General features: G+C 34.2%; 1 protein-coding gene across 1 annotated transcript in view; it reads left to right on the top strand.

Moving 5' to 3' along the window:
• Window positions 1-26,849, top strand: part of LOC127547835 (collagen alpha-1(XXII) chain-like) — a 146,769-nt gene that overhangs the window by 109,331 nt on the left and 10,589 nt on the right. The window contains exons 13-16 of the mRNA XM_051974891.1: window positions 2,502-2,546; window positions 21,888-21,941; window positions 22,907-22,951; window positions 26,626-26,670. Of these exons, the coding sequence (XP_051830851.1) occupies window positions 2,502-2,546; window positions 21,888-21,941; window positions 22,907-22,951; window positions 26,626-26,670 (189 nt within the window). The remainder of the gene's footprint in view (window positions 1-2,501; window positions 2,547-21,887; window positions 21,942-22,906; window positions 22,952-26,625; window positions 26,671-26,849) is intronic.

Here is a 26,849-nt window from a genome sequence, read left to right as displayed (position 1 = left end):
TCTGGCCTGAAACACTAGCTGTATGGTCCTGGGCAGGTCACCTAGTCCTGTTTGCCTCAGCTTCTTCATCTGTAAAATGAGCTGGAGAAGGACATGTCAAACAGCTCTAGTATCTTTGCCAAGAAAACTCCATATGGTCAAGAAGAACTGGGCACCACTAAAACAACTGAAAAATATAGATGATGAAATCTAGGATTTGTCCTTGATCATGCAGCATTAATGAGAGATTCAGCTCTTTGCCCTAAGTTTCTTGATTTGAAATCCCATGCTTTTTCCACTAAAACACTTTCAATCACAGGAAACTCAATATCTCATGAGTAATCCCATAAAAGTTTTCAGTTCTCATTTATAGGAAGTTTTTCATTATTTTGAGTAGAAGCTTCCTCTTTACAATGTCCTTCATGTAATTGTTTCTATTTGTATTATGACTTTCTTCTACTTTCTTTTTTTTTTAAGTTGGTGCTGATGGGGACTGAACCCCTGATTTCACTGTTACAGGGGATTTACAATAAGGGTATTCCTTTTACCAATGCAAATCAACAAGTAGTATGAAACATATAGTTTTAGAAAGTAATATGAGGCACTTAGATGTTAAATGATCTGTCCAATATTCAATAGCTACTCTGTATCAGTGGTGGGCCTTGAACCCAAGTCTTTTTAATACTCTAGTCAGCTCTATATTGATTGTATTTGGATGTATTTGGATGTATTTGGATTTCATGTGTTAATGCACTAAATACTTGATGACAGCAGTTATTCCTTCCTGATTCTTTTCTTCTCCATACTAAACATTTTTATAAGAGCTTCAATTAATTAACCACAAGCATTTTTAATATTTAATATGTGTCAGACATAGTGCTAAACCCCAGAGATACAAAGATGGAAGTAAAACAGTTCCTGCCCTCAAAGAGTTTACTTTCTAATAAGAAGATAACATGTGTTAATATTTCTAGATTTACTCATCTAGATATATGCTGTTATTTTCTCTCTCTCTCCACACACACACACACACACACACACAAAACTTTATGCATAATATCCCCCAAATCTGCACATATATTTGTTTGTTATACAGAATACATAGAAATTAAATACAGTTTTGAGGAAGGTACTAGCAATTGGGAGAGTAAGAAAGGCTTCCCGTAGAAGATGGCATTTGCTACAAATTGTGACATCAACTTTGTCTACATGTTATCTGGTTTGTTAAGAAATCATAGAAACTCTAAAATGCAAGACAAAGGTACTTTGAGTCACTCTCCCCCACTCAATAATACCCTAATATAGTGATCTATATTCATTATCATTTTAGTGAAATGTTTCCATCTCTTGCCTTTTAGATGAAAGTGTGATACTGCTTCTATAAAAAACGTATGGATTCTTGTTAAAGGGAGAATAGAGCAACTGAGTTTGGAGTTATGAGACATGGGTTTAGTCTCAGTTTTGTCACATCTGTGATAACGTCTCTCTCCTCTAAAGTAATTTATTATTAGGACCATTCATTTTTCAATAAATATTCTCAAAATGTCTATTATGTTTTGCACATATTATTGTGTTGGAATACACAGGAGCCAACTGACAGTGGCTGCTGGAGATCCAACCCAGAATGGATCTCCTCTTTTGAGAGGATGATACAAGGAGACTGAATGTCAGTTGCTGTTCTCTGACCTCTCTGACTGAGAGGCTGTTGCATCATCTGACCTCCCTCTTTTTCCCTCTGCCTCCAATTTATGTCATTCCCAGTTCGCAAGACCTGTGTCAGGAAAGGCTGCCCTGCAACTCCTTCAGATGCTATGATCCACAGCTGTGGAGGCTCTTGGGGAATTGACCTGTCCCTGAAAAATTGTCATTCAATCTTATATGTCCTCAGCTGGTAGCAAGTAGATAGAGTGCCAACCTGAATTCAGGAAGACTTATCTTCATGAGTTCAAATCTGCCTTCAGGCACTTACTAGCTGAGTGACCCTGGGCAAGTGACTTAGCTGTTTGCCTCAATTTCCTCATCTATAAATTGAGCTTGAAAAGGAAATGACTTTAGCATCTTTGCCAATGACACCACAAATGAGGACATAAGAGCCAGACACAACTGAAATGATTGTCCCTTATATGCAGATATGCTTTCAAATCTACATCTCTAGGCAGGAACTCACATCTTCTCTAATTGCCTTTATAATATTTCTAAAACAAGCTGGTAGTCAAGAAAATTGAGCTATAGAACTGGTTTTGCCACTGACTTGTTTTATGTTCACTCGAGAAATTATACATCTTTACTCAGTCTTCATTTTTCTATTTAGAATTCATTCTATCTGGAATGAGGGATTGGGAGAAGATTTATCTTTCAGATCTTTTCTGGCTCTAAAAACTCTGAGGTTTGCAGGTTGAGAGGCTGCCAGTCCCACTAAGTACCCTGTTTTCTGTATGTGGTTTGGACCAGGAGAGGAAAGTGATGAATACAGGAATGTAATTGAAAATATATGTCATTACCTTTGTTTGTTTATTTGTCAGGGTCTTCAAGGAGAACGAGGAGAAAGAGGACCTCGAGGAGATAAGGTATTTAGCATATTCTTCAGTCTATATGATGTTGAGGAGACAATCAGGGAAATAAAGTTCCTCATGACTGTCTTCTGTAAGTGTATTACCCTATGAACATACATGAATATGAGTATGTTTATATGCAACCAAAATTGTGTCTACATGTGCATGTATAGCTATGTATTGGTTCATGGGTATATGTAAGCATATTTGTGTTTATAATGATTATATGGATATTTTTAGCTCTCTTTAGTTAGTTCTTTTTTTTAAGAAATGGTAGACTTTCAATAATATTGAGATTAAAATGGACTCTCTCCACAAAGAAAAGTGTTACCTGAAATAAGGTCTTTCTGATTAGCATAAAATGCTTCTGACAGAGTATTGGACATTAAGCTTGGAGACATGGGTTCTTGTTCTGATTTGGTCCTTGAAATCTTGAGCAAGTTACTTCTTTTTTAAGTTTTTAAAATTAATTTTATTTCCTTCTCAATTGAATTTTCCCCCAATATATATAAAGATAGTTTTCAACATTCATTTTAGAAAGACTTTGTGTTCTAAAATTTTCTCCCTTTCTCCCTTAGCCCTTCCCTCCCCAAGACAGAAAACAATTGTATATAGATTGAATGTGCAATCCTTTTAAACATTATTTCCCTATTTATTATGTTGTGAAAGAAAAATCAGGCCCAAAGGAGAAAAAAACACATGAAAAAGAAAGTAACAAACAAATAAACAACCCCCCTAAAATAAAAAGGTCAAAATATTATGCTTTGATCTACATTCAATCTTAATAGTTTTCTCTCTGGATGACATTTTCCATATCAAGTTAATTGGAATTGCTTTGAATCATAGCACTGTTGAGAATAACTAAGTCCACCACAGTTGATCATCAATCCTTTCCTTCTCTTCCTCCTGTATATAAAATTTATGTATTCCACAAAATTTTAACAAGGGTAAAGTCTCTCTTTCTCCATACCAGATCTGGTGAGGACAGGGTTAATTATATTTAAGGCAGAAAAACAGATTTGAAACCATTCCTGAATAGGAGGTAACTAGATGTTCTTAAGAGAAAAAAGCTACATGTCCTCCAAAATATGCTGTAGTAGACAATCACACAAGTTATCCGTTGTGCCATCATCCCCTAAGGTCAGAGGAAGAAGTATAAAATAGTTTGTTAGGCAGCTAGGTAGCCCAGTGGATAGAGTACAGGTCTAGAATCAGGAAGGCTCAGGAAGGCTCCTCTTCCAGAGTTCAAACTGGCTTCAGGCACTTACTAGTTGTGTGACCCTGGGCAAGTCACTTAACCCTCTTTTACTTCATTTCTTCATCTATAAGCTGATGACAAACTACTCTAGTATCTTTGCTGAGAAAACCTTAGTATGACTGACAAAAGTGAAAAAAAAAAAAAACTGAACAGCAACAAAAAAGAAGCATGTTATTCTCCAGTTAAAGTAGCTATTAGTTAACTCAGTAACAGTGATAGAGAAGATTTTGTGGTGTGTTTAATAGGAGAAAAATTTCTAAGTCATTAAAATGGATGGATACCACCCACTTTTGATGTTTTATGTAATCAGAATGATACTATCAGAAGAAACCTAAAAATTTTGCCAGTGATTATGAAGAGTGTTTAGGAGATCAAGAAGATGATAGGAACATAAGTTGTATTTTACTCACTTTTTAAAATTCAGGGTTTTTTTTGGTAATCAGAGGCGCAGAAGACAAAAATAATTTGGGAAATTAACTTATATATAGGAAGATGGTAACTGAGAATGGTATATGTATTTCTGAAGTATAACTTACAATATAGTGATAACTGAATCTTGGCCAGAGATAGAATAAGCCTAAAAAAGAATAGAAGAATGCATTTGCTGAATGTCTTGCAAATCTAATCTAAAGTGCCTGAAATAAAGAATTGGGGATAGAAAAGACTATATGTGTAGGTATGTACATGCATGGGTGTATGTGTATGTATCCCAGCACTTAACTATAGTGTCACACATATAGTAGGCACTCAGAAAATGTTTATTGGCTATTTCCAAGCTAGTCACTGTAGGGAGAAGCTATAATGAAGGGAGAGGAATAAAATTCCAGAATTTGAAGAGACGAATCCACAAAAAAAAGCTAGTATTAAAATCCATTACCTCACCTCATTCTATCCACATGCTTCAAATATAGGCAATAAGTATAAAAACCTAGAGATCCTAATTCAGATAGTCAAACTACAATACCACTGAATCTTGATGGGATGCATCCCATGCTTACACTATGTTTCTACGTTGGTCTCCCTTATTCAAAAGAAACAGAATAGATAAAAAAGCAAAGGGGAAGAAAAAGAATAAGCATTCCTATAATGCCTACTATGTGTCAGGCATTGTACAAAGCACTTAGTATTAAAAGGCCAAAGTAGCATTATCTGGTAAGAAAATATATTCATGAGAAGAAATGTAAGACTATGAGTGGAGTAGTAATGGAGGAAAAGATGTGAGTTAAGATAAAGCTGAAGCAATTTTGTCACTATAAACACCCAACTGAACAGAATGAAGAAAAAAATGAGGAACTTGGGAATAAATTCATAAGCCAAGCATAGAGATATGATTATATATATATATATTAGTGATGAGGGACTTCTATGAACCAAAAATCTGCTAGAACTCTCTCTTCTAAAAGGACAACAACTAATAGTTTTCCTACTTACCTTAATGCTAATTTTATTCTTTAAAACATGAAGAATCAAATAAGAAGAAATTTTGTCTTGGGTTTTATTCTCACTAATATGTAGTAACTGGTTGTTGGATCAAAATGATGGGAACTCTGAGAGAAGTAATCCTTCTCTTCCAGAGTTTGTGATACAGTTACCAGATAGTAAGAATTGAGATTTGAATTCAGGTCTCCTGAATCTGAAGGTCCATAAAGATCACTTAGTCCAAACTCCTCCCTTTAAAAAATAAAGAAAACAGAGTGAGATGAAGTAAGTTATTTAATGTTATATCACCAGAAAATAGAAGTCCTGGAACTTTAACACAGACATTTTAATTCCAATACCATTGTATTTTCTGTTACATGCTTTACTCTATAAAATACGTGTCAAATGAATGAATGAATGGATGTATGGGTAATAAACAAGCAAATGAATGAACAGATATGTAAGAGACAACAGTCAAACTGTTCATTTCATTTGTATCATTTTAGTTCCCAATCCTTCCCTTTATTTTCTTCATCAATAAAATATGGGAGTTGGAAAAGATGATCTCCCCCTACACAATTTTAACATCCAGTATGTAGACTTTATTTTTACATACAACTTTATACAATTTGTAAATGCAATCTTGTCATTTCAAAGCTGGGACTTGATGTTTGGGACCTTGCACATATCATGTGCTCATTAAATATTTGTTGTATCATTGATAAAGAAAAGTCAATGCCAGATTTGTTATTAGATATTTCTGGTATTTTGTAACCTTCCTAAGAGTATAGAAAAACTTCTACAAATTATATCTTAGAACCTACTTTAGTATTTTATGGATGATTATGTCATTTGACTATTTAGTCTTCATTGGTTTTTGCTCCAACACCAAGAAGACCAAACTCTTTTTAATCTCCATTCTCCCCAACTAACTAAGGGTAACTGCCCACAGTATAGATCCTTTGTCTTTTATGATACCATGCTGGATTAATTTGTGGCTTCATATCTAAAGCTCCAAGTTTAAAGTCTTCCAAGAACCAGTTATCTTTTCCAAGCAAGTAACAATCCCTTCTCTGGACAAGTGTGTGGAGGCTTCAAAGGGTACAGATCCCTTCTTTTTATTGATTCTCAGCTGGCATTTGTTTTATTCATCTTTCATTAAGGTTTGTAGGCACCTTTCCTGTATATAGAAAATCTAAAAATAAATAGGATCATCACAAATGAATAGTAAGTTTAAAAAAAATAAATCTGAATGAATATATAATATTGCTTTTAAAAGATTGTTTAAATAAACTTAATCTTCAACAAAAAAATCATCAAATGAACAAGATAATATCATAAAAGTGTAAACTTCATTCTATTTATAGTTTGCTAAAAAACAAATATTGGCATGTTCATATAAGCAGACACATGCAAATATAAATGTACAAATAAATCTAAATTTTAATCAAACAATATATTTTTATATCTGGATTCCCTTAATTTTTTTTATTTTTAGATTATGAATGCTTACTAAACTACTAGTTGGAAAATATTTTATATATTAGACTTGAGCTACTTTTAGAGAAGACAAGAAAAGTTATGGTTTTGGCTCTCTAAGAACTTAATATTCATTTATATAGTAGTCATTTTTTTTGACAAAAACATTTATTTTGTGTTTACTAAAAAGAGATTGTGATACATTGAAGAAAGAAAGATTGGTTTCCTATCTTCAACTTCTTCCTTTGTAACGTACTAATCATGTCTGTTAGTTAATATCCTAAAGTCTCAATTCTTCTATTTTTCAAAGTAAGCAAAATTCCATATTTTATGTCTATTTGTATGAATGTGTTTGTGTCTCTATTGCAAACTGTATCCTCTGTGCTCTATATTTATACTAAGTACAATTTGAGACCTCTCCCTAAAATATCATTCACTCAGAGCCCTGGTATGGTCAAGTTACTTTCATGAAGTTCCATTGAGAGAATATGTCAAAGATAAAGTTCAAACCCATATTCACTAGCTGTATAGAGAACATTCTTATTGTGTTTTAATGAACTCAAGCAAATCAATTCGTATTCCCATTCCAAAGTCAAGGTTCTTTCCAAAGTTGTCCAAACAAAATTGTATAGGACCTAAATTATCCCTCCTCCATAAATGAAACTAATCCTTCAGGAAGCAACGAAAGTTTTGCTCACACTGAGGGAAGTTAGTCAGCAAGCATCTATTCAATATCTACTGTATTTTAGGCATTAGTGATAACTCCTTGGGATGTAAAGAAAATTTTAAAAAAAATAATAAATTCTATCAGTTGTGGGAGGGACAATATTAAAACCATTATTTGAAAACAAGATTTATACATGATATTGGAGATTATCTCAAAAGGAAGAACCAATATTAAGGAAAACTGGGAAAGTCTTGCTGAAAGTGACACTTGAAGGAAGCCAGGAGATGGATATGTGCAGAGAATTTCACGTGTGCAGAACAGCCAGTGACAATATCAGGAGTTAGGAGATGTAGTGTCATTCAAGTAACAAAAAGGAAGCCAGGTATAGAGTGGTTTGCTTTGGGACAGAGAGGCAACACTTCTTCTTGTGAAATATGAAAGACACCTGACTGATATGAGATGAAGAGGAAAAGAAAAGACCCTTTCTGCAAATGATCTCAGCTTTTTATTCAATGAAATAGAAGATATCTCATGAATTTTATTTATTTTTATTTTATTTCAAAGTATTTATCTGTATTATTTATAATTATAAATATAAAATATTTATTTTAAAGTAATTATACTTAAGGCTTTTGGCACATCCTGTGTGAGGCAGACTTCTTAACAGAGAAAATATGAAGAGGAGCTGTGAGTAGTTTGAATAGAGCTAAAAAGGTTTGGAAAAGCCACTTTAGGAATAGAATAATAAATTGATAAGGGAGGTATAAAAGGATTGCCTTGCAGCAGTGAGGGCTCAGTTAAGCTTATGTAACACAAATTTATACTGGACTCAGCCATCACAAGTAACAGACTCATGACTCTGTAAGTTTATCTATAATTAGGAAACTTACTTTGACAATCCCCTATATTTGTGTGTAAAGTATAAATAGTACATATGTGTGTATATGTGTATATATATATGTATATGTGCATATATATATGTATATATGCATATGCATGCATGTATATTTCTCAGGATTGTTGCAAAGAAAGCACATTGTAAATAGAGAAGTATCATATAAATATGAACTATTATAATATCCCAGATATCACAGTTTTCCTTGGGGAAAAAAAAAGACAAAACAGAATCCTACCCCTGTCTGACAGAGGGGTGGGAGAAAGGGATAATGCGATGATGATGATGATGATGATAGAAATTAGAGTACAATTGATACAGAGGAGAAAACAAGTCAGTAGAAGGAGAGAGCCAGTGCTCAGAGGGACTCTCAGATTTGCAGTAGAGTTGGAAACTTAGATCTTAGAGAAACATAAAGGTTCAGCAGAAAGAGGGCTGGCTATTTTTGATGTGAAGGAAACAGCAGGTAAAAAGGCAAAGAGGCAAGAGAGGGCAGGATGAGATCAGTCATCAGAGAGCAGACTAATTTAGAAAACATAGTTCATGTGGAGAAGGAGGACAAGACTGGATAGGCTGGCTAAGACCATTTTGTGGAATACTTTTTAAAACTATGAAGTGGTCTCCAAATGTCAGGTATTACATAGCAAAATCAGTTCCCTGTGATGACCCTGTACATATACAATTCAAAGTCACTTTCAGATAGTCAAAAAGAAAATTCATAGTTTCATAGAGTGATGGGATATTCAGATACATTAAATATGGTTTAGTCAACCCTTATTCATTTTACACATAAATAAACTTAAGCTTTGAAAAAGGGACTCACTTGCCCAAGGACACATTGCTAATTAATGACAGCTGGAAGTAGAACTTCTGTCTGTTGAATACCATTGAAAGATATGTATTGAGATGTGAGGAAGGGGTCAGGACTGGAGAGAAGTATTTGATGACTATTCATACAGAAGGGATAGTTGAAAGCATCAGGATAGATAAAATAATAAAATCTAAATATAATTTTTAAAACTTCCAAATGATTTTTTAAAAAATCATTTATCTAGGTATGTATGGATACATCAATGCTCTGCTTATTAAATTTCTAGATGATGAAAAATTGTGGAGGAAAGCTCACATGGATTCTAGGGTTAGAATCTCAAAAAATGTCAACAGATTAGAATAATGAATTGTACCACATAAGGTTGAACTTAATAGGGATAAATGTAAAGTCCTGCCCTTGGGTCTAAATAATCAACTATATAAAATATAGGGTGAGGGATTTGGAGTTGAACAAGTTTGGGTAAAAAAAATATCTGAAGTTTTTAATGGATAGCAAACTCAGTATGAACCTTTATTATATTTCATTCCAGACATCACATTTTGAGAAAAACTTTAACAAGCTGGAAAGCTTCCAAAGGGATGCAATATGGATTGTGAGAGGAAACAAAATCATATCATAAAATAAGCTTTTGAGAAGGCTCAGAAGGTTTAATATTTGAAGGAATGTCTCTGAGAGAAGGCTCAAGCACATTATGCTTGTCCCCATGGGGCAGATCAAGGCTTAATTAGAGGAAGTAATAAAGAGTCAGACTTCAATGTCTTTACATTAGAAAGCTTTGTGACAATTGGAGTTGGAAAAAGTTGCCACAGTGGTGATGATGGATTACATATTTCTGGAATATTTTGTAAAATTAGCCAGAAGATTTGTGTTAAAATCTTGATACTTACTACCTGTGTGAACTTGGGCAGAATTGTGTAGCTTCTCTAACCCGTTGTAACCCTCTAACCTTGTAAAAGGAGAAGATTGGCTAGGAAGACTCTGAAACCTCTATTTTCCTCTGGATTTATAAGCCTGTGAGCTCACAAAAGCTGTATCTCCACTTTATAGAGTATGGTTGATTGAATTCTTGTTGACTCCTTCAAACTCTAAAATTCTGATGCTGGGAATAGAACAGTCATGGAGTGCTATGAATTCAAAGAAGGAGTGACATTAACTGTTGACAGAAGTAGTCTGAGATTTCTTCCTTTTAGAGTAGGGAAGAAGAAAAGTGAAAACTTTAGCTCAGTCTTTAAAGACTATTTAAAATTGACTAAGTGAAAAGGATGGTAGAGAGCAAAGAGCTGGACTGTTGTATAATGCCTCGGCCCTTTGATTCCGGCATCATTTTACTCTCTATCTTTTGAAAAAACACTTATATTGTAAGAGGAATTTAATCTACAGTCATTCAATTCATTGACGTAGCTCCCATCAAAATATTACTTTTAAAATACAGCTCTATGTTCTCCTGCTGTTAAGGGCTCTTTAAAAATAAGCTTTCTAAAACTCCTTGTTTAAAGCCTAAAAGACTTAAGGTTTTGTCCAGCCAAGGGATGCTGAGTTTAGTGATTACTGCAGTGTTATTAGCTGGAAGGGACTTCAGAATATGAGAACAGAAGGAAAGAAGGTTAGATCTAGATGTAGCCTCGAGATGTAGAATATTAATGCTGCAAAGAACCTTAACCTAGAAATTCTAAACCAGGTAGGTTGACCATGGGGACATAAACTATGAGAACACAGAAAAAAGTAACAAGAAAAGACTTTTATAGATCATCTAATCCAACTAAATCATTTTGCAAACGAGGAGACTGAGACCCAGGGAAAAGAAATAATGGCCAGTGCCATATAACTTATCTTTGTTCGCCTCAGTTTCTTCATCTGTAAAATGAGCTGGAGAAGGAAAAACACTCCAGTACCTTTGTTAAGAAAACCCAAAGAATCAGGGAGGACTGCAAAACAATCAAACAACAAAACAACAATATGCCTTGTACCCTGCTACACATTGGGGTTATGTTGAAAGGCAGAAACAGCATCTTTGACCTTAAGGAGCGAATACTTAAATAAGGAAAACAATATACAAATAGCTATGCATACAACATATGTGTTATATATGTGTAATATATATTTATATATTACTCAGCTTTTTAAGCTATGATCTCATATAGGGGCTCATAACTCAATCTGGGGGTCATGAAATTACAATTTATTATCAATAAATATTTGATTTGCATACTTGTTATATACACCTGTGTGTCCAGTGTCACATAAAAAGTTTTTGGGTAAAAAGAGTTGCTCATGGAAAAAATTTAAGAAGCCCTGATGTATTTTATACATGTATAGAAACAATAAATAAATTTCAATTTCTGTGACTGATAGAAATATACATATACCCAAAGTACATATATATATATATATATTCACACATACACACTCTGTGTGTTTATTTATTGTAAATGGCAGCTAATTTCAGAGGAAAGACACTAGCAGTACAGATGGAACAAAAGGACAGAAGTCCTTGCTGAAAGTGAGATTTGGACTTAGTCTTGAAGAAAATCAGGGCAGCCAGGAGGCAGAGATTATCAGGGCAAGTATTCCAAGCACCGGGACCAGACATGGAAAAAGGTACAGCGTTGGGAGATACAGTCCTCACAATGACTCTTATTTTTTTGAATTGCTGAATCTGCAGATTTTGGTAGGGATTTTGACTTGGTCATACTGGCTTGCCTATTGCTGATCAACCTAATTTGCTCGTTTTACTTGTTCCCTCCTTAAGTGTCCCTGAGCAGTTGGATAAATTAATTAACTGTATTCAGCCTCTTAATCAGTGGTGGCCCCTGATGACAAGGAGACACCCCAGGGGGCTGGTACAGCAGCTGCTTATGCTGTATCAGGCTACACAAGGTAATGGAGCAGAGGGCCACATTCAATTAACATTTCAAGGGAAAATAAATTTAGCACATTGTACCTATCAGCCACAGAAATTGGAATTCATTCTTTCTTCAACAGTATATTTCCAACTTTAATGGTATAATAAAAAAAGCTTGAACTCAAGCTTATTGGACTGTGAGCTCCTTGAGGACAAGAACTATTTTTATTTTTATTTTTGCCTTATCCTAACCTCTTAACACAGTCTCTAGTGCATAACAGGCACTTGTTTTTATGTTGTTCAGTCTTGTCTGATTTTCTATTTGGAGTTTTCTTGGCAGATACTGGAGTCATTTATCATTTCCTTCTCTTGCTCTTTTTACCAGGTAAGGAAACTGAGGCAAGCAGGGTTAAATGACAGTCACACAGCTATTAAATGTCTGAGGTCAAATTTTAATTCAGGTAATTGATTAAGTGCTTATTTACTTGCTGTTAACTTGACTAGGGATCGGGAGCCTTGGATTCTAATGGGATATACTTTTAGGACAGTTTAGTGAAATGGTGGATTTGGCCCAGGGGCTATATTCAACAAGCCTAGAATTCAAATCTAACCTGCTGTAAAATCAGGCAGCATACCAGATGAATTGTAATCTCTTCCAACACTGTTTCTTAGAAACCACCAGTCCTCTTTCAACTCTATAATTTTTTTTGGTTAGAGCAATAATAATTCTTATTTCTATAGCATATGAAATTTTGCTAATCACTTCCCCTAAGAGATAGGTAATATAAATACTGTCCCCAATGTTAGAGGCTAAAAAAAAAAAAAAAAAACTGAGTCTGAAAAGTTGTGACTTTTTACATAGTCATAAAGCTGGCAAATATCATTGGTAGGATTTGAATTCAGGCATTCTGATTTGTAACATTAACAATCTTTCCACTATATCACCTTGCCTTTCTGGTTCTCCCACTTCCTAAAAAGCCACATCCTTGCTGGCTCTGACAAATGAGACTAGCCATATCTATCTCACCTGCCTCCCAGAACTGATGTGAAATAAAGACAATAAATATAAAATGTGAATTCTGGAGAGTTTAGAAGCTCCAGAAAGAGTTGATGTTTCTGGCCTGTCACTTCCTTTATTACTACTCCCTCTTTCTAGTGGAATCCATCCCCTCTTAATTCTTAAACTATGGAAGGGCTTCAGATCTGCTACTCTTCCTATAAATCAAATGATCCAAAGATCAACTGAGTCCCAGGTAGTGAACATTTCTCCAATTTCTAGGGAAATGGCCTTAATACAGGTTTCAGATAATTTTCCTGTATCCGAGCTCCCTCTACTGACCATAATCCACACTGCAGGGAGAATGGAGCCACATTTGGACTATCAGCTAGAAGATTTCTGAAGCACAATTCTGTGTTTAACTTTCTGCTGCCACAGCTGTAGGATTGTAGTTTTCTGAATCATAAATTTAATGAGGGAAGGGACATTAGTGGTCACTAGTTCATTTCCTCCTTCTTACAGATGAGGAAACAGGGTGGAATGGTTAATTGACTTACTTGAGGAAACAGGTATGAAATGGAAGAGACTCTCCAAATGAGGTCTTCTTTAATTCCAACTCCCCCTCCTTACACTAGACACTATTCTTTTTGAGAACACAAATTTTACTTTCTGAAACCAAAGGTCTTCAGTGTAGATACTGGTCTTCAGAATTAGGACTTAGCTGTTTTGGACTCTGGCTAAAATCATAACAAGACAATGGAAATTGCTGAAAAGATCAGCAGATTGCGAAATCAGGAGATATTTTTGAGTTCTTCCCTTGCTTTTGCTACTACCAATTTACAATTACAATCAAGTGAGATAGTAATTGTAAAGCATCAAGCACTTTATCTTACGCAGTGGTTCTCAAACTTTTTTTTCAGTATCTTTATTCTATTAAAAATTATTGAGGATCTCTCCAAAGCGTTTTTGTTTATCTGGATTATATTTATAGACGTTTACCATATTGGAAATAAAAACTATTTTTGAATTTGTAAACCCTCTAAAAGGGTTTCAGAGATTCCCCAGGATTCTCTAGACCATACTTTGAGAACCACTGATGTAGAAGGTACTTGTTCTTTCTTTTCCCCCATCAGTCTGGTACATTTGTAGAGTAGTTTATAATTTCTGGTACATTTGTAGAGTAGTTTATAATTTATTTTCTTTTTGGAGAGCTTTATTTTATTCTTTCCACTTAATAGTATTTTATTCTTTCCAATTACATATAGAGATAATTCACTTTTATAAGACTTTGAGTTTCAAATTTTTTCCTCTCTATTTCCTTCCTTCCCTTCTTCCCTTTTCAAGATGGCAAGCAATCTGATATAGGTTATATATGTACAATCATGTTAAACATATTTCCACATTGCACTTTATAATTTCAAAACTGCATTCACAGAGAATCTCATTTTGATTCTCATGAATGAATATAGAATATTATACCTTAAAGGGACCTTAGAGGCCATCTAGTTCATCTGTATCATTTTAGAAATAAGGAAAGCCAGTCTTGGAGAAACTGAATAATTTACCAGAGGTCACAATACTAATTAGCAGCAGAGTGTGGACTAGATAACCCCAAGTCTTCTGACTGCCATTTAATATTTCTTTCCAGCACTACCATATTTTTCACACGATCAATATGGATTTTCTTTCAATTTCATTGCAGAATGACCACTTTACCCATGGTGAGGAAATATTCCTTCTTATGGGAAAAAATTTTTAGCAAAATACCTTGTCTGGACCATCCATACTGAGCATAGAGTGCCCTTTGACCCTATAAGCCAGAATTCTTCTCAAATATGATGAGTCTGATGTAAATTCAGCCATCACACTGGCCTATTTATAATGGCATTTTTGACCCCAAGAGGAATAGATTAGTTTTCAGTTTAAATCAGAGCAAGAATCCATTTTGCAAATAGCCCATCAGCTGCATATTGGAGATTTCAGATTAAATCAATCATTAGGGGTTAAAATGCTGTCATGAGATCAAGCCTTGACAAGCAATTAGAGTAGTATCTGAGCTCAGAAAACAATAACATGCTGTGATATCCAATTATGTGTAATTCTCTGGTGCCTTCCACAATACCTTCATCATATTTCTGCTTACAGATCCTTCCCATCTTTCTAAGCCAAACTCATTCAGCTACCTTTTCCATGAATCCTTTTTGATTCAATTTCTTGCAAGATTTATAGCTGTGGGAATCAAGAACTTGAAATCACCCCCCTCCATTTAATAACTCAAAGAAGGGAAGAGATTCCCCATGGCCTCTTAGACAACATGGCATAATGGAAAGAAGCATGAGATTGGGAATCAGAAGAACTTATCTTGAATTCTGTTTCTGTTGCTTCGTTGTTCTGTAAAATTAAGTATCTCAGTTTCTATAGCTTAGGCACATCATATAAATTGTACATATTTCCAATTTTTCTCATTAACAATGTTTCTACAGAATTGTTTGCATATTTTCTTCCAAATTATTTTATAAGCCTCTTGAGAGCAGAGATTATGTTTCCTTTTTTTTTTCCTTTTGCTATCCTAGTATTTAGCACAATGTGACACAAAACGATCTCTGATTAAGACTGTGATGAAGAAAGCATTTGTAAACATTTAAGTATCATAGAAATATAAGATAATATGAACCAGTACATCTCAGTTTTGTATCTGGGTCTTTAGTCTCCAAATTCAGTGTTTTTCATACTCTGTGATAATTACCTTTGGTGGACAAGATATTGTTGTCCTTTATCTGACTCCATAGTACTTTTTACTTCTTTCATGTACTGGCTATAATCTAAGTTGATATTGCACTCATCTGTTTATGTGTCTTTTCTCCTTTACTAGATGGTAAACTCTTTGAGGGCAGTAATGTCATTCCCATCACCTGGCACAATGTCTTCTATATTGCAGGAGTTAATGTTTGCTGAAAGCAAATACTATATCAGTCTACAAAGTACTACCTTTCAACAACATACATAGTATAAATATTCCTCTGAATTCCCATTTTATATTGAGAAAACAAATATTTGGAAAGGTTGATTGACTCATCTATAGTTATATAGCAAGTCATTGTCTTAACTTGGATTTGAAATCAGATCTCCCTTGATTCCAAAGCCTGTGTTCTTTTCACTTTACCATATTAAAGAAATTAAGGGTTTATTAGCATCATGTTCAACCAGAGAAGCCATAATATGGATAGTGCCTGGTACGTAACAGGCACTTAATAAATGTTTGTTGATTGATTGATTGAAACTATTTCAGGAGCAATATTTACTAAAAGTAGCACTTTATGATTTCATCTACTTTCAAACATAGCATTGTATGAGGATAATATTTCTAGGTTTCGTGTGATACCAATAAGGGATAGTTAATAATGTGTCATATTGAGGCAACAAAATCTTGGTTGAATTGTATTTTTCACAGTGAGAACAATGTCAATCATTTTTGTTTTACAGTAGTAATGTTTAGTAATGAGCTAGGTATATCTCTATATGTGCAAGAGTCTATATGTCTAAATATCTGAATTTATCTGTCCAAATAAGTGTTGCTCTTTTTAAAACAGCAACCTCTGGGTTGAATAACCCCTTTATTCCTGTTAGACTTTTATGGCCCAAAAGACTTTTGAAGGTTCTCTTTGAGAGTCCATGATGTGCCTTTAATGAAAAAGTTTCCTTTTTTTAAAGTCACAAGCCATTTGGAGTCAACTGTGCCTTCTTCCCCCTTCAATATTCAAGCATAACTTTGCCCCTTCCTGCCGGCTCTGAGGTAGGGCAGTGTAACTGAAAGGGGTTCTGTGGCTTCCCCCTCCCCTTAGTGCTGAACCAGCTTTCCATTTCACTGACTTATTACTTTGGCCTTTGACTCAGATTCTGTCCCTGTCCTTGGATGCTGTTGCTGTCTTGCCGCCTGACTGCATCCTTGCCTTAAATAGACAAGCCCTTTGCTTCTGTCTCTTTGGGATTGGCTTGACTGTTCCATTACCAACCTCTGGAGGGAAAATGCTTACCCTTTTCTAAACTCCCAGCCAGTCACCTGGTTGCAGACTCACTTTTATAAGAAGCACTGTGCTCTAGTGGAAAAAGTTCTATTCTTGTCAGAAGATAGAGGTTGGTGTACTGACTAATAGAATCCATTTGAACCCAGGCCAATAATTCCACTTCTCTTTGGCTGTTCTGGAACTCTTAAATGAGGATAATGCTGTAGGAACTTTGCCTACTTTTTTTAATTTAATTTTTAAAAATATAAACTGTGTTAAAATTTTAATATATAAGCATAAGTAGGCATTATATTTTATGTTTTACAGCCCTATATTCTTATGACAAAAGTGCGTGCATATTTAAAAATGCTATTTTTAAATATTATTACTATATGGCTAACATATCTTTTTTTTTTTAATAAAACTGATAAACACTCCAAAATGTGTCAGCCTTTAGGCAGAGTAGGTAAATTATCAGATTCTTGAAAGGGAATGTTTTGGTCTGTTTGTTTCAAAAACACCTTATGTTATTCATAAGATTAGATACATTTCTATAGGTTAAAATGTAATTCTTAGGGTCCAGCTTTACCAACTAATCCCATTAATTCTACAAAAGATCCATGGTTTCAATGATAGGAATGTTACTTGAATGGAAGTAAATCCAAGCTTAAACATACCTACAAGATATCAAAAATATAGTCCTTAGTGGCTAGCTTGTTAGTTATAAGTTTCATTGCACTTAACTAGACTACTTCCTCAACGGACAAAAACAAAATCAGGGTTTGGTTTTGATCTGAAATCATCTTTCCAATGTGGTAGGACATACCAGAGCTCATACTCTATTGGCATAGCCATTTGGGTTTTTCTGGAAAGAAATACTGTTTTGGTGTGTCACTTCCTTTTCTGTCTCATTTTCCCAATTTTAAAACTGAGGTAAACTCAGTTACTTGACTTACCTAGGGTCATATAACAAATAAGTATCCAAGGCTGAATTTGAACTCAGGGAGACAATGTCTTCATATGGACACATATATGCATGAACACATACTTACATACACACACATACACACACACACACATATATATAGTTATATTCATGTATATACCTATATACATAAATGATATTCATTCATTTTAGAATAAAAATAATTGTTTATTTTTAAAAAGAATTCATGCTCATTTCACTGTAGGAAGTATCTGACAAGCACCTTAGTGTTTAGTTAGTTTGCTTTTGGAAAAAAACAGCCATATATTTTGAATTCAATCTAAATATATTATGTCGAAATACATGTACAAGTTGGAAGACTGTTTCATAATAATGGCACTACTAATCTCAGTACATAATGTAGCATAGAGAATACTGGTATTAAAATCTAATGATTTTTCTTCAAGTCCATAACTCTGTTTTAACTTCGTGACAGCTTTCTACTCTTTACACCTCAGTTGACTTGTCTACAAAATGATACTGTTGGATTAGATGATCTCTAAGGTCACTTTCAGATCTAATATTATAATTCCCAAGAACATTCTGGTCACTTTCAGATCTAATATTATAATTCCCAAGTTACCTAACATTCTGTGGGTAATAGTATTTGACTTTCCCTTTAGATATCCTGTTTGTAGTCATGTTTCTTCTTTTTGAGTGATTTCACATTCAGCATGTCCAAATTTAAACTTGCTTAATGACAAATCATAAGATCAGAGAATTCTGACCTTGAAGGTAATTGAGAGATCATCTAGTTTAAAAGCTTTTCATTTTACAAAGGAGAGAAATGGAATTTCAGAAAGGTAGATTAGTAGTAATCACATGGGTAAAAAGTTGGCCCAGCTAGAATTTGAACCCTATATCCTGTCTTCTAAAACCAGACCTCTATCCTCCTTATAAGAGGAAAAGTAATTCCAAATTCCTACCCCCAATGGTTGGATCCATTCACAGCTTCACCAACAATGCATTAGTGTTTCAATTTTCCCAATTCTCCAACATTTATAATTTTCCTTTTCCCTCATTTTAGCTAATCTGATAGGAATGAAGTGATATCTCAATTATTTTAATTTGTATTTTCTAATCACTAGTGATGTAAAGCATTTTACATGATTATAAGTAACTTTAATTTCTTCATTTGAAAACTGACTATTCATTTACTTTGATGATTTGTTATTTGGGAAATGACCTGTAATCTTTTACGTCTGATTCAATTCTCTGTATATTTTAGAAATGAGACCTTTATCAGAAACACTGGCTGTAAAAATTGCTTGCCAGCTTTCTGATTTCTTCTAATCTTGGTTGCAATAATTTTGTTTGTACCAAGCCTTTTTAATTTGATATAATCAAAATTAACCATTTTACATTTCATAATGTTCTCTATCTCTGTTTTGGTCATAAATCATTCCCTTATTCCATAGATCTGACAGGAAAATTAGTCTTTGCTCTCCTAATGTGTTTATGGTATTATCCTTTATGTCTCAATCATAAACTCATTTTGACTTTACCATGATATGCAATGAAATGTCGGTCTATGCCCAGTTTCTGCCATATTATTTTCCAGTTTTGCCTGCAGTTTTTGTTAAATAATGAGTTCTTAACCCAGAAGTTGGAGTCTTTGTGTGCATCAAATAGTAGATTACTTTAGTAATCTATTTCTTTGCCAATGACAAATAGTTTTGAAGATTGCTACTTTATAATATAGTCTTAAATTTGATGTGGCTAACACACCTTCCTTTGTATTTTATTCATTCATTCCTTTGATATTTTTGACCTTTTATTCTTCCAGATGAATTTTGTAATAATTTTTCTAGCTCTGTCAGATAATTCTTGGTATTTTGATTGGTATGATACTGAATAAATAAATTAAATTTAATAAAATAGTCATTTTTATGATATTAGCTTGGCCTGCTCATGAGCAATTGATAATTTTTCAATTTTTAGGTCTGACTTTATTTGTACAAAAAGTGTTTTGTAATTTGCGTTCATATTATTTCTGGATTTGTCTTAGCAAATTCTTAAATATTAATTTAATACAGGATTATGGATTTTCTGTATCGATAATCTGGGTCATTTGTTTTTCCAGTAAAAGATTTTACATTTTCTTTTAATTTTTTACATTCTTTTTATTTTGTTAGAATTATTCTTTATGTCTTACATTGTCATTAGTGTCCATTCACTCAATTCTAATTTTTAAGGAATTATTTTCTTCAGTTAGCTTTTGTACCTTCTTTTCCATCTCAATAATTCTTCTTTTTAAAAAGTTATTTTCTCCAATGATTTTTTCTAATTGGCCAATTGTATTTTTAAAGAAATTTTTTTCTTCAATTTTTGTGCTTTTCAAAGTTCTTAACTCTTTTGTATACACTCACTTCTTTCTCCATTTATTCTACTTTTCTTATTTGATTTTTAAAATCCTTTTTGAGTTATTCCAGGAAGTCTTTCATATCCTCCTTTGAGGCTTTACATGTAGGCATTTTGACATTGTTGTCCTCTTCTGAGTTTGTGTTTGGATCTTCCCTGTTGCCCTAGTAGCTTTCTATGCTCAGGGATGTTTCCACTTTATTGTTTTGTTTTATTTTTTGCTCATTTTTAGCCTATTTCATGGCTTTTAAATCTGAGCTTTTCTCTTATGGCAGATATGGCACTATCCCAAGCTTCTTGTGCTGGGGGCTAAGGACCTGGTCACTGACTTTCTGTGCCAGGGCCTAGAGTGTTGGCAGCTTGCTCACTACACTGTGGTGATTGCATGAATATATAAAATTAATGCAAAGTAATTTTTGGCAGACAAACACTAGAAACTGGGAGGATCAGAAAAGGCTTCAAAATTTATAAATTTTATATATACATACATACATACATATATATATATATATATATATTTATAAACTAAGCTTCAAAGAAGACAATTCTAAAAAGCAAGGGTGGAGGACGAATGCATTCTAAAAGGGAGGACAGACAGCACTTTCAAAAGTCCAGAGTCAGGAGATAGAATATAATTTGTGAGTAAAGTCAAGAAGGAAAATTTGTCAGAAGTAAAAACTGCATGAAGGGGAATAGTATGTGGTAGTTTGGAAAGGTAGGTCGGAGCCATTTTTGAATGTCAAATAAGAGTTTGCATTTAATCCTAGCATTAACAGTCATTGGTCCTTCCCTTATTTTAATAGATGGAGATTTTCTATTTTGAGATAATGATAATATCTGAAAGCTATGATCACAGAAAGCCAAAGGAAGTACAGTGGAAGTAAAAGGAATAAGTACGGAGGTTTCAGGTCTTTATTTTTACTCAGTGTCACAGCTAAATCCTGATGGAATTTAGATGGGAATGGGCAATTTGCTTAGGAAGTTATATTAATTTATCGGTTTTGGGTTGAGGGAAATTGGGGATCAGATTTACCTCATTTGTAACTAATCAGTTCCATTTTGGGTAAACTTATTTTATCATCCTTCCTCTAGTAATGTCGAGTAATATCATTTATAAGTGAAAACATCTGTCCAGGTGCACTAAGTAGGTGGCTTCACTTAAGCTAATAAAATCTGTAGGAACCAGCAAACTTCCAAGGACAGCACAGAAAAGGTTATCCACCACCTTACTCCTATCCCCAACAAGTCTTTTACAATTAGTAGTGGGACTGTCAAAGGAGGCTAAGGGACAGGCTGAAGACTAATTAACTTTTCAAATAAAGCAATTTCTAAAGACAATGTCCTAAGATGGAGAGGGACTATAATCTGTGCTAAGGGAAAGAGTTCCCACATAGGTTCTCTTTAAAATAGTGAAGAAAGGATAATATTTCCATTTGATGTGTCACCATAATAGACTAGAGTTACTTCTAGGCCATGAAGTTGTTCAGGACAGAGGTGTCTCCTCCAGCACCTGGGACAGCACTGCAAACATAGAGTGTTTAGTAGATGTTTACTGAATGGTTACTGAAGCATGTCTGTATTGCAGCATTATCAATTGTTTATCTTTTGTTTTGTCAGGGAGAGCGAGGCCTAGATGGATTCCCTGGAAAACCTGGAGAAGAAGGGAAGCAGGTATGTAAACCCTAAACTAAATCTTCCACTTCCAATGATGGTTGAATTATTGGGAAGGAAGAGGTTTGTTTCTGGCAAGAGAGACTGTAGGAATAGGACACGCATCATGATCTGTTCTCTCACTTGAAATTCCCTTTTTGTCTAGAAAGGTTTCAACCCCACTGCTATTTAACTTTTTGAACCCTTTTCTTACTTATATGGGTCTGCTATTCTTTTCCAGGTGAAAAGTCTCTGATTTCTTTCACCCTTTCACTCTAAGATTTATTTAAAGAAAGTTGCAAAACAAATTAACCTAAAAGTTTTGTAAAAGGTATTAAATTTCAAATAGTGGTTTGGTTTGATAAACTATTCTTCTAATTTGCATCCTTAATACAAAGGAAAAAATACAGGAGGGATTTCAAGAAAAGGAATATCCAAAAGAAACTATTTTAGTTCAAAGGTACCTTAAGTACCATTCACAGTACAATTTAGAAGTATTAACTATACTGCCTGTACATGGGAGCATACCAGGTAAATATCTATTAATATTGATAGTTTTATAACTACATTCTCAAACACCCTATACAAATAACATGATTTCATGATTTGCCTGAGTAATTTGGGAGAGGGAGAAGAAAGAAGAAAAAAAAAGTCAAGTCAGATTGGGGATCTTAAAAGTCAAGATTGAGATTAGAGAAAAGACATTCTAATAGTGATTAGTGAGCAGCCCTACTGATATACACTAACCAAAACCTTTATTATTTCAGTACAGAGGGAAGTATAGTCTCTGAATTATGGTAGCAGTGCTCCCAACTCTATGTCATCCTGGGTTATTTCTCAGCCTAGCAATCTGATCACAAATTCACTGGGTTATTGGAGCTATTTGTCTTCATGCAATGGTCTGAAGTCCCTTCATGATATAATAAAATCTTCCCCACAATCTTAATCCTCCCCACAATAACAATTAACTACTGTCCTTTTTATAGGGCAGTCCTGGCACTCCAGGTGTGACTGGTCTCCGAGGAGAAAAGGTAAGCAGAACTAACTCATATAAAACGTTGTGTAACAGGTTTAATTAATTCTTTATATTAAATTAAAAGTAGTTAGCAGAAGTATAATCTCATGAGGAATATAATACTGGACTTTGCAGAAGTAATGTAGTCCACATTTATTCAACCAGTAAATTTGAAGTCTGGAACCCAAACTTAAGTCTGTGGATCTTAGTCCAGTGTTTCTTCTGCCACATGATGCTGACTCACAGACATTTGGCCAAATATATGTATATTTTTTAAATGTAGGACTTTGAACTATAATTTTTGAATCTGGAAGAATTTCGGATATGTTAAAATCAGTGAGACCAATTTCAATTCATTAGCATTCATAAAATGAAGAATGAAAAGATGCTTTAGAAATGATTTAGTCCAAACCCCTCATTTTACAAATGGGAAAATTGGGGTTCAAAAAGCTAAATGACTCACCTGAGATCACATTACTAGTAAAGGCTGAACAGAGGATTGAACCCATGCCCTCTGACTCTACACAAATTGTTCATTCTACCTTATCACATGAATGATTATTAAATGCATGCTGTTTATAAAAAAAAAAAAAACTGGGAAAAATCCTTATCACACATCTCTATGATATAGCAATATTTATAGCAGGATCTTCTCACTACAATTTTATGAAGAAGGAAGTAAAATGTCATTCTTAACAATTGATTTCACATAAAAATCTATCGCAGATCATGTAGTTCTCAGTATACATAGTTACTTCTCAGATCTATGGTTTTACCAGGTGTTGATATATTTTACACTAATGGTTATCACATAAATGTAAAGCTCTTCATAACTTCTAAAGCACTATAAATTTTATTGTTATTATTATGATTGTTATTTGGGCAAGCTAGATGGTACTCTAGGCAGCTAGTGCACTGGTCTTGGAATCAGGAAGACTCATCTTCATGAATTCAAATCTTGCCTCAGACAATTAATAGATGTGCAAATCACTTAGCCTTCTTTGCCTCGGTTTCTTCATCTGCAAAATGAAATGGAAAAAGAAATGGCAAATTACTCCTCTTTTTGCCAAGAAAATCCAAATGAGATTATGAAAAATCACACAGGATTGAAAAAACTCAACAATAACAGTAATTATCATTATTAACCCATTAGATTGTAATCTACTTGAGGGCAAGGACTGTCTCTTGCCCTTTTTAAAAATCCCCAATATATAGCACAGTTCTTGGTACATAATAATCATTTAATAAATATTGATCGATTGATTGATTATTTTTCTTTATTCTTCCCCCCATGCTTCTCTAGGCAGCCACTGTGTGTTGCTTTTTAGGGCAAGTTTTTTTGTTCTGATAGACTGATCTTCAGACAGCAGCCTGTAGAACCTTGGGGGCCTATATGTAAAACCTTGCCACTACAATAACAAAGTCTTTGCAAAGCTAGGGTCATCTCCATGCCACAAGTTGGCATATGATAAAGAGTTTAGTAGAGGTGCTATCAGTATATTCTCAGAAAAACCCATTGGTGTAAGAATAGGAACTGGAAATGTTTCCATTCCCTCCAACCTCCCTCCTGTCTCTCTCTACCTCTGTTTAATTATCCACTGCTCTTACAAGGTATTTTTAGGGATGTGTCTTACATTGTTATTTTTAAAATAGCTATTAAACCTAGAGACTCATGATACCTCTTCAGGCTGGTGTCAGGTTTTTAATACACTCTAAGCAGTTACTTGACAGGGAATGCAAAACCCTAAAAGAAACTATTTCACTTCGAGTCACTAAGTAGAGAGGGGGTGATACTTGAAGGTTGAAAACCAAAGAGCAATTCCCTTAGTTTCAGTTACACTCCACATTCCTGTTGTTTTACAAATTGACTTCCAAGTACCCTGCCATTTTGAACATTTCAGTTCTTCCTCTCACTTGGGGAAACAGATGAGGCATTATTGCTCATCATAAAACAGATGCTGAAAAAATGCCTTCTAATGTCATTCTGGAAATTTTTCTGGGGAAATAAACATACTGGAAACTTTCAGGTATTAAGGTTCACTATCATTAACTCTTTGATAGATCATGAAATCACAAAATATGATTTTGGAAAGGGACTTTATCCTATCTAGTACAACCCGCAATCTTTAGTAAGTCACGGAATTTTAGAATCAGAAGACAGAATAAAAGTAAACTGAGGTTCAAAAAAGGAAAATGACTTAATAAAGGTCACACAATTAGAGGCATAGTAGATCCCAGAAATCAGGTCATTTATCAATCTATATCGTGAATAACACTAAAATGCTGAAAGTTATAAGAAGTAGTGTGGTACAATAGAAAGGTTAATTTGCAAGCAGAAGCCTTGAGATCAAATCCTTGCTCTGCCACTTGGTTGTCCTTGAATGATTAATCAACAAACATATATTAAACATTTTCTAAGTGCCAGATATTAGGATAACCAATGAAGTAACAAAAAAGCAAAGAATTATCTGCGTTCTCAAAGAGTTTATATATTAATGACATATTACTTAACCTATAAAGGGCTCACTTTCCTTATCTTTGAATTGAGTGACTTAGACAAGATAACCACTAGAGTTCCTTCTAGATTTAAATACAAAGACTTAATTTTGACATTTACTCCCTCTATGATCTTGGACTTTGGTCTCAATTTCTTTGATTTGAAAGAACAGCCTCTGATGTCTTTCTCAGCTCTCAATTTATGATTGACCCATATTTTTAGCCTGAGTAAACCATTACATATGATTGCATACCCTAAGAAATTAATTTTGAATAAGTGAGACATTAAATTGACCTTTTTGCTATAAAGTTTTCTCTGTCCTCTGAATTCTTTTTGACCGACCAGGATAGATTGATCTACATTTTCCAATGCTTAAAAGAAAGATCTGACATGCCCAAAGGCCTAGTGAGAGGTTAGATGTTTGATCTGCCATCCTCGGGATAAGCATAGAATTGGGGAATCTTAGAATTATCATCTTTACACATTGGAAGGAGACATTAGGGATCCATTCCAACCCCTATTACCTGTAGGAGTCTCCTCTAAAACATCACTAACAGGTGGAATAGATTTATAGTCAGTAGACTTGGCTTGGTTCCTAGGTTTTTTTTTGGACTAATTTGTGAGCCTGAATAAAGAATGTGTATGGCACAGAGGCAAGACTTTTTTCTCCTCCATAACTTTTTAAAAATTTATTTTATTTTTCCAAACACATGTAAAGATAGTTTTCAGCATAGATTTTTGTAAGACATTGTGTCCCAATTTTTCTCCCACCTTTCCTCCCTCCTTTATCTCCTCCTTCCCCAAGACAGCAAGCAATATGATATGTCAGCTATGTGCAGTTCTTTTAGACATATTTCCATATGTGTCATGTTATGCAAGAAAAATTAGACCAAAAAGAAAAAAAAGAGGAAGAAAAACATAAACAAACAAAAGATGAAAATATTATGGTTTAATTCACATTCAATCTCCATAGTTCTCTCTCTGGATGGGAATGGCACTTCTTATCACAAGTCTTTTGGAATTGCCTTGAATTATAGGGACAAGCCTTCTAAAGAGTGCTCAAGGGTTTTAAAAGCTGCAAAAAGAGGGTTATGTTCTGAGCTGTTAAGCATACAGTTTTGTTGAAAAGGCAAAACATATACATGTAATAGAAACATTAAAATGACTTTCAAATGATTTATTCCATTATTTAGGGTGAAGTTGGACCACCTGGGCCACCTGGTATACCAGGTTCTGTGGTGAGTACTTCTGTCTATGAGCTAGGTGGTGAGATGGGACTGTGTCATAGCCTAGATAAGTGATTTTATCAACATAAGAACTAATTGAAGTGGAAGCGCTTCCACTAGATATCAGAAATTTGTCTATACTTTCTATTCTTGAATTGCCTGGGACACAGAGGGTTAAGTCACTTACTCAT

The sequence above is a fragment of the Antechinus flavipes genome, chromosome 1, assembly GCF_016432865.1.
Source record: "Antechinus flavipes isolate AdamAnt ecotype Samford, QLD, Australia chromosome 1, AdamAnt_v2, whole genome shotgun sequence".
Classification (NCBI taxonomy): Eukaryota; Metazoa; Chordata; class Mammalia; order Dasyuromorphia; family Dasyuridae; genus Antechinus; species Antechinus flavipes.
Note: the sequence above shows the minus strand (reverse complement) of the source record. Positions and strands in the feature narration are given on the sequence as shown.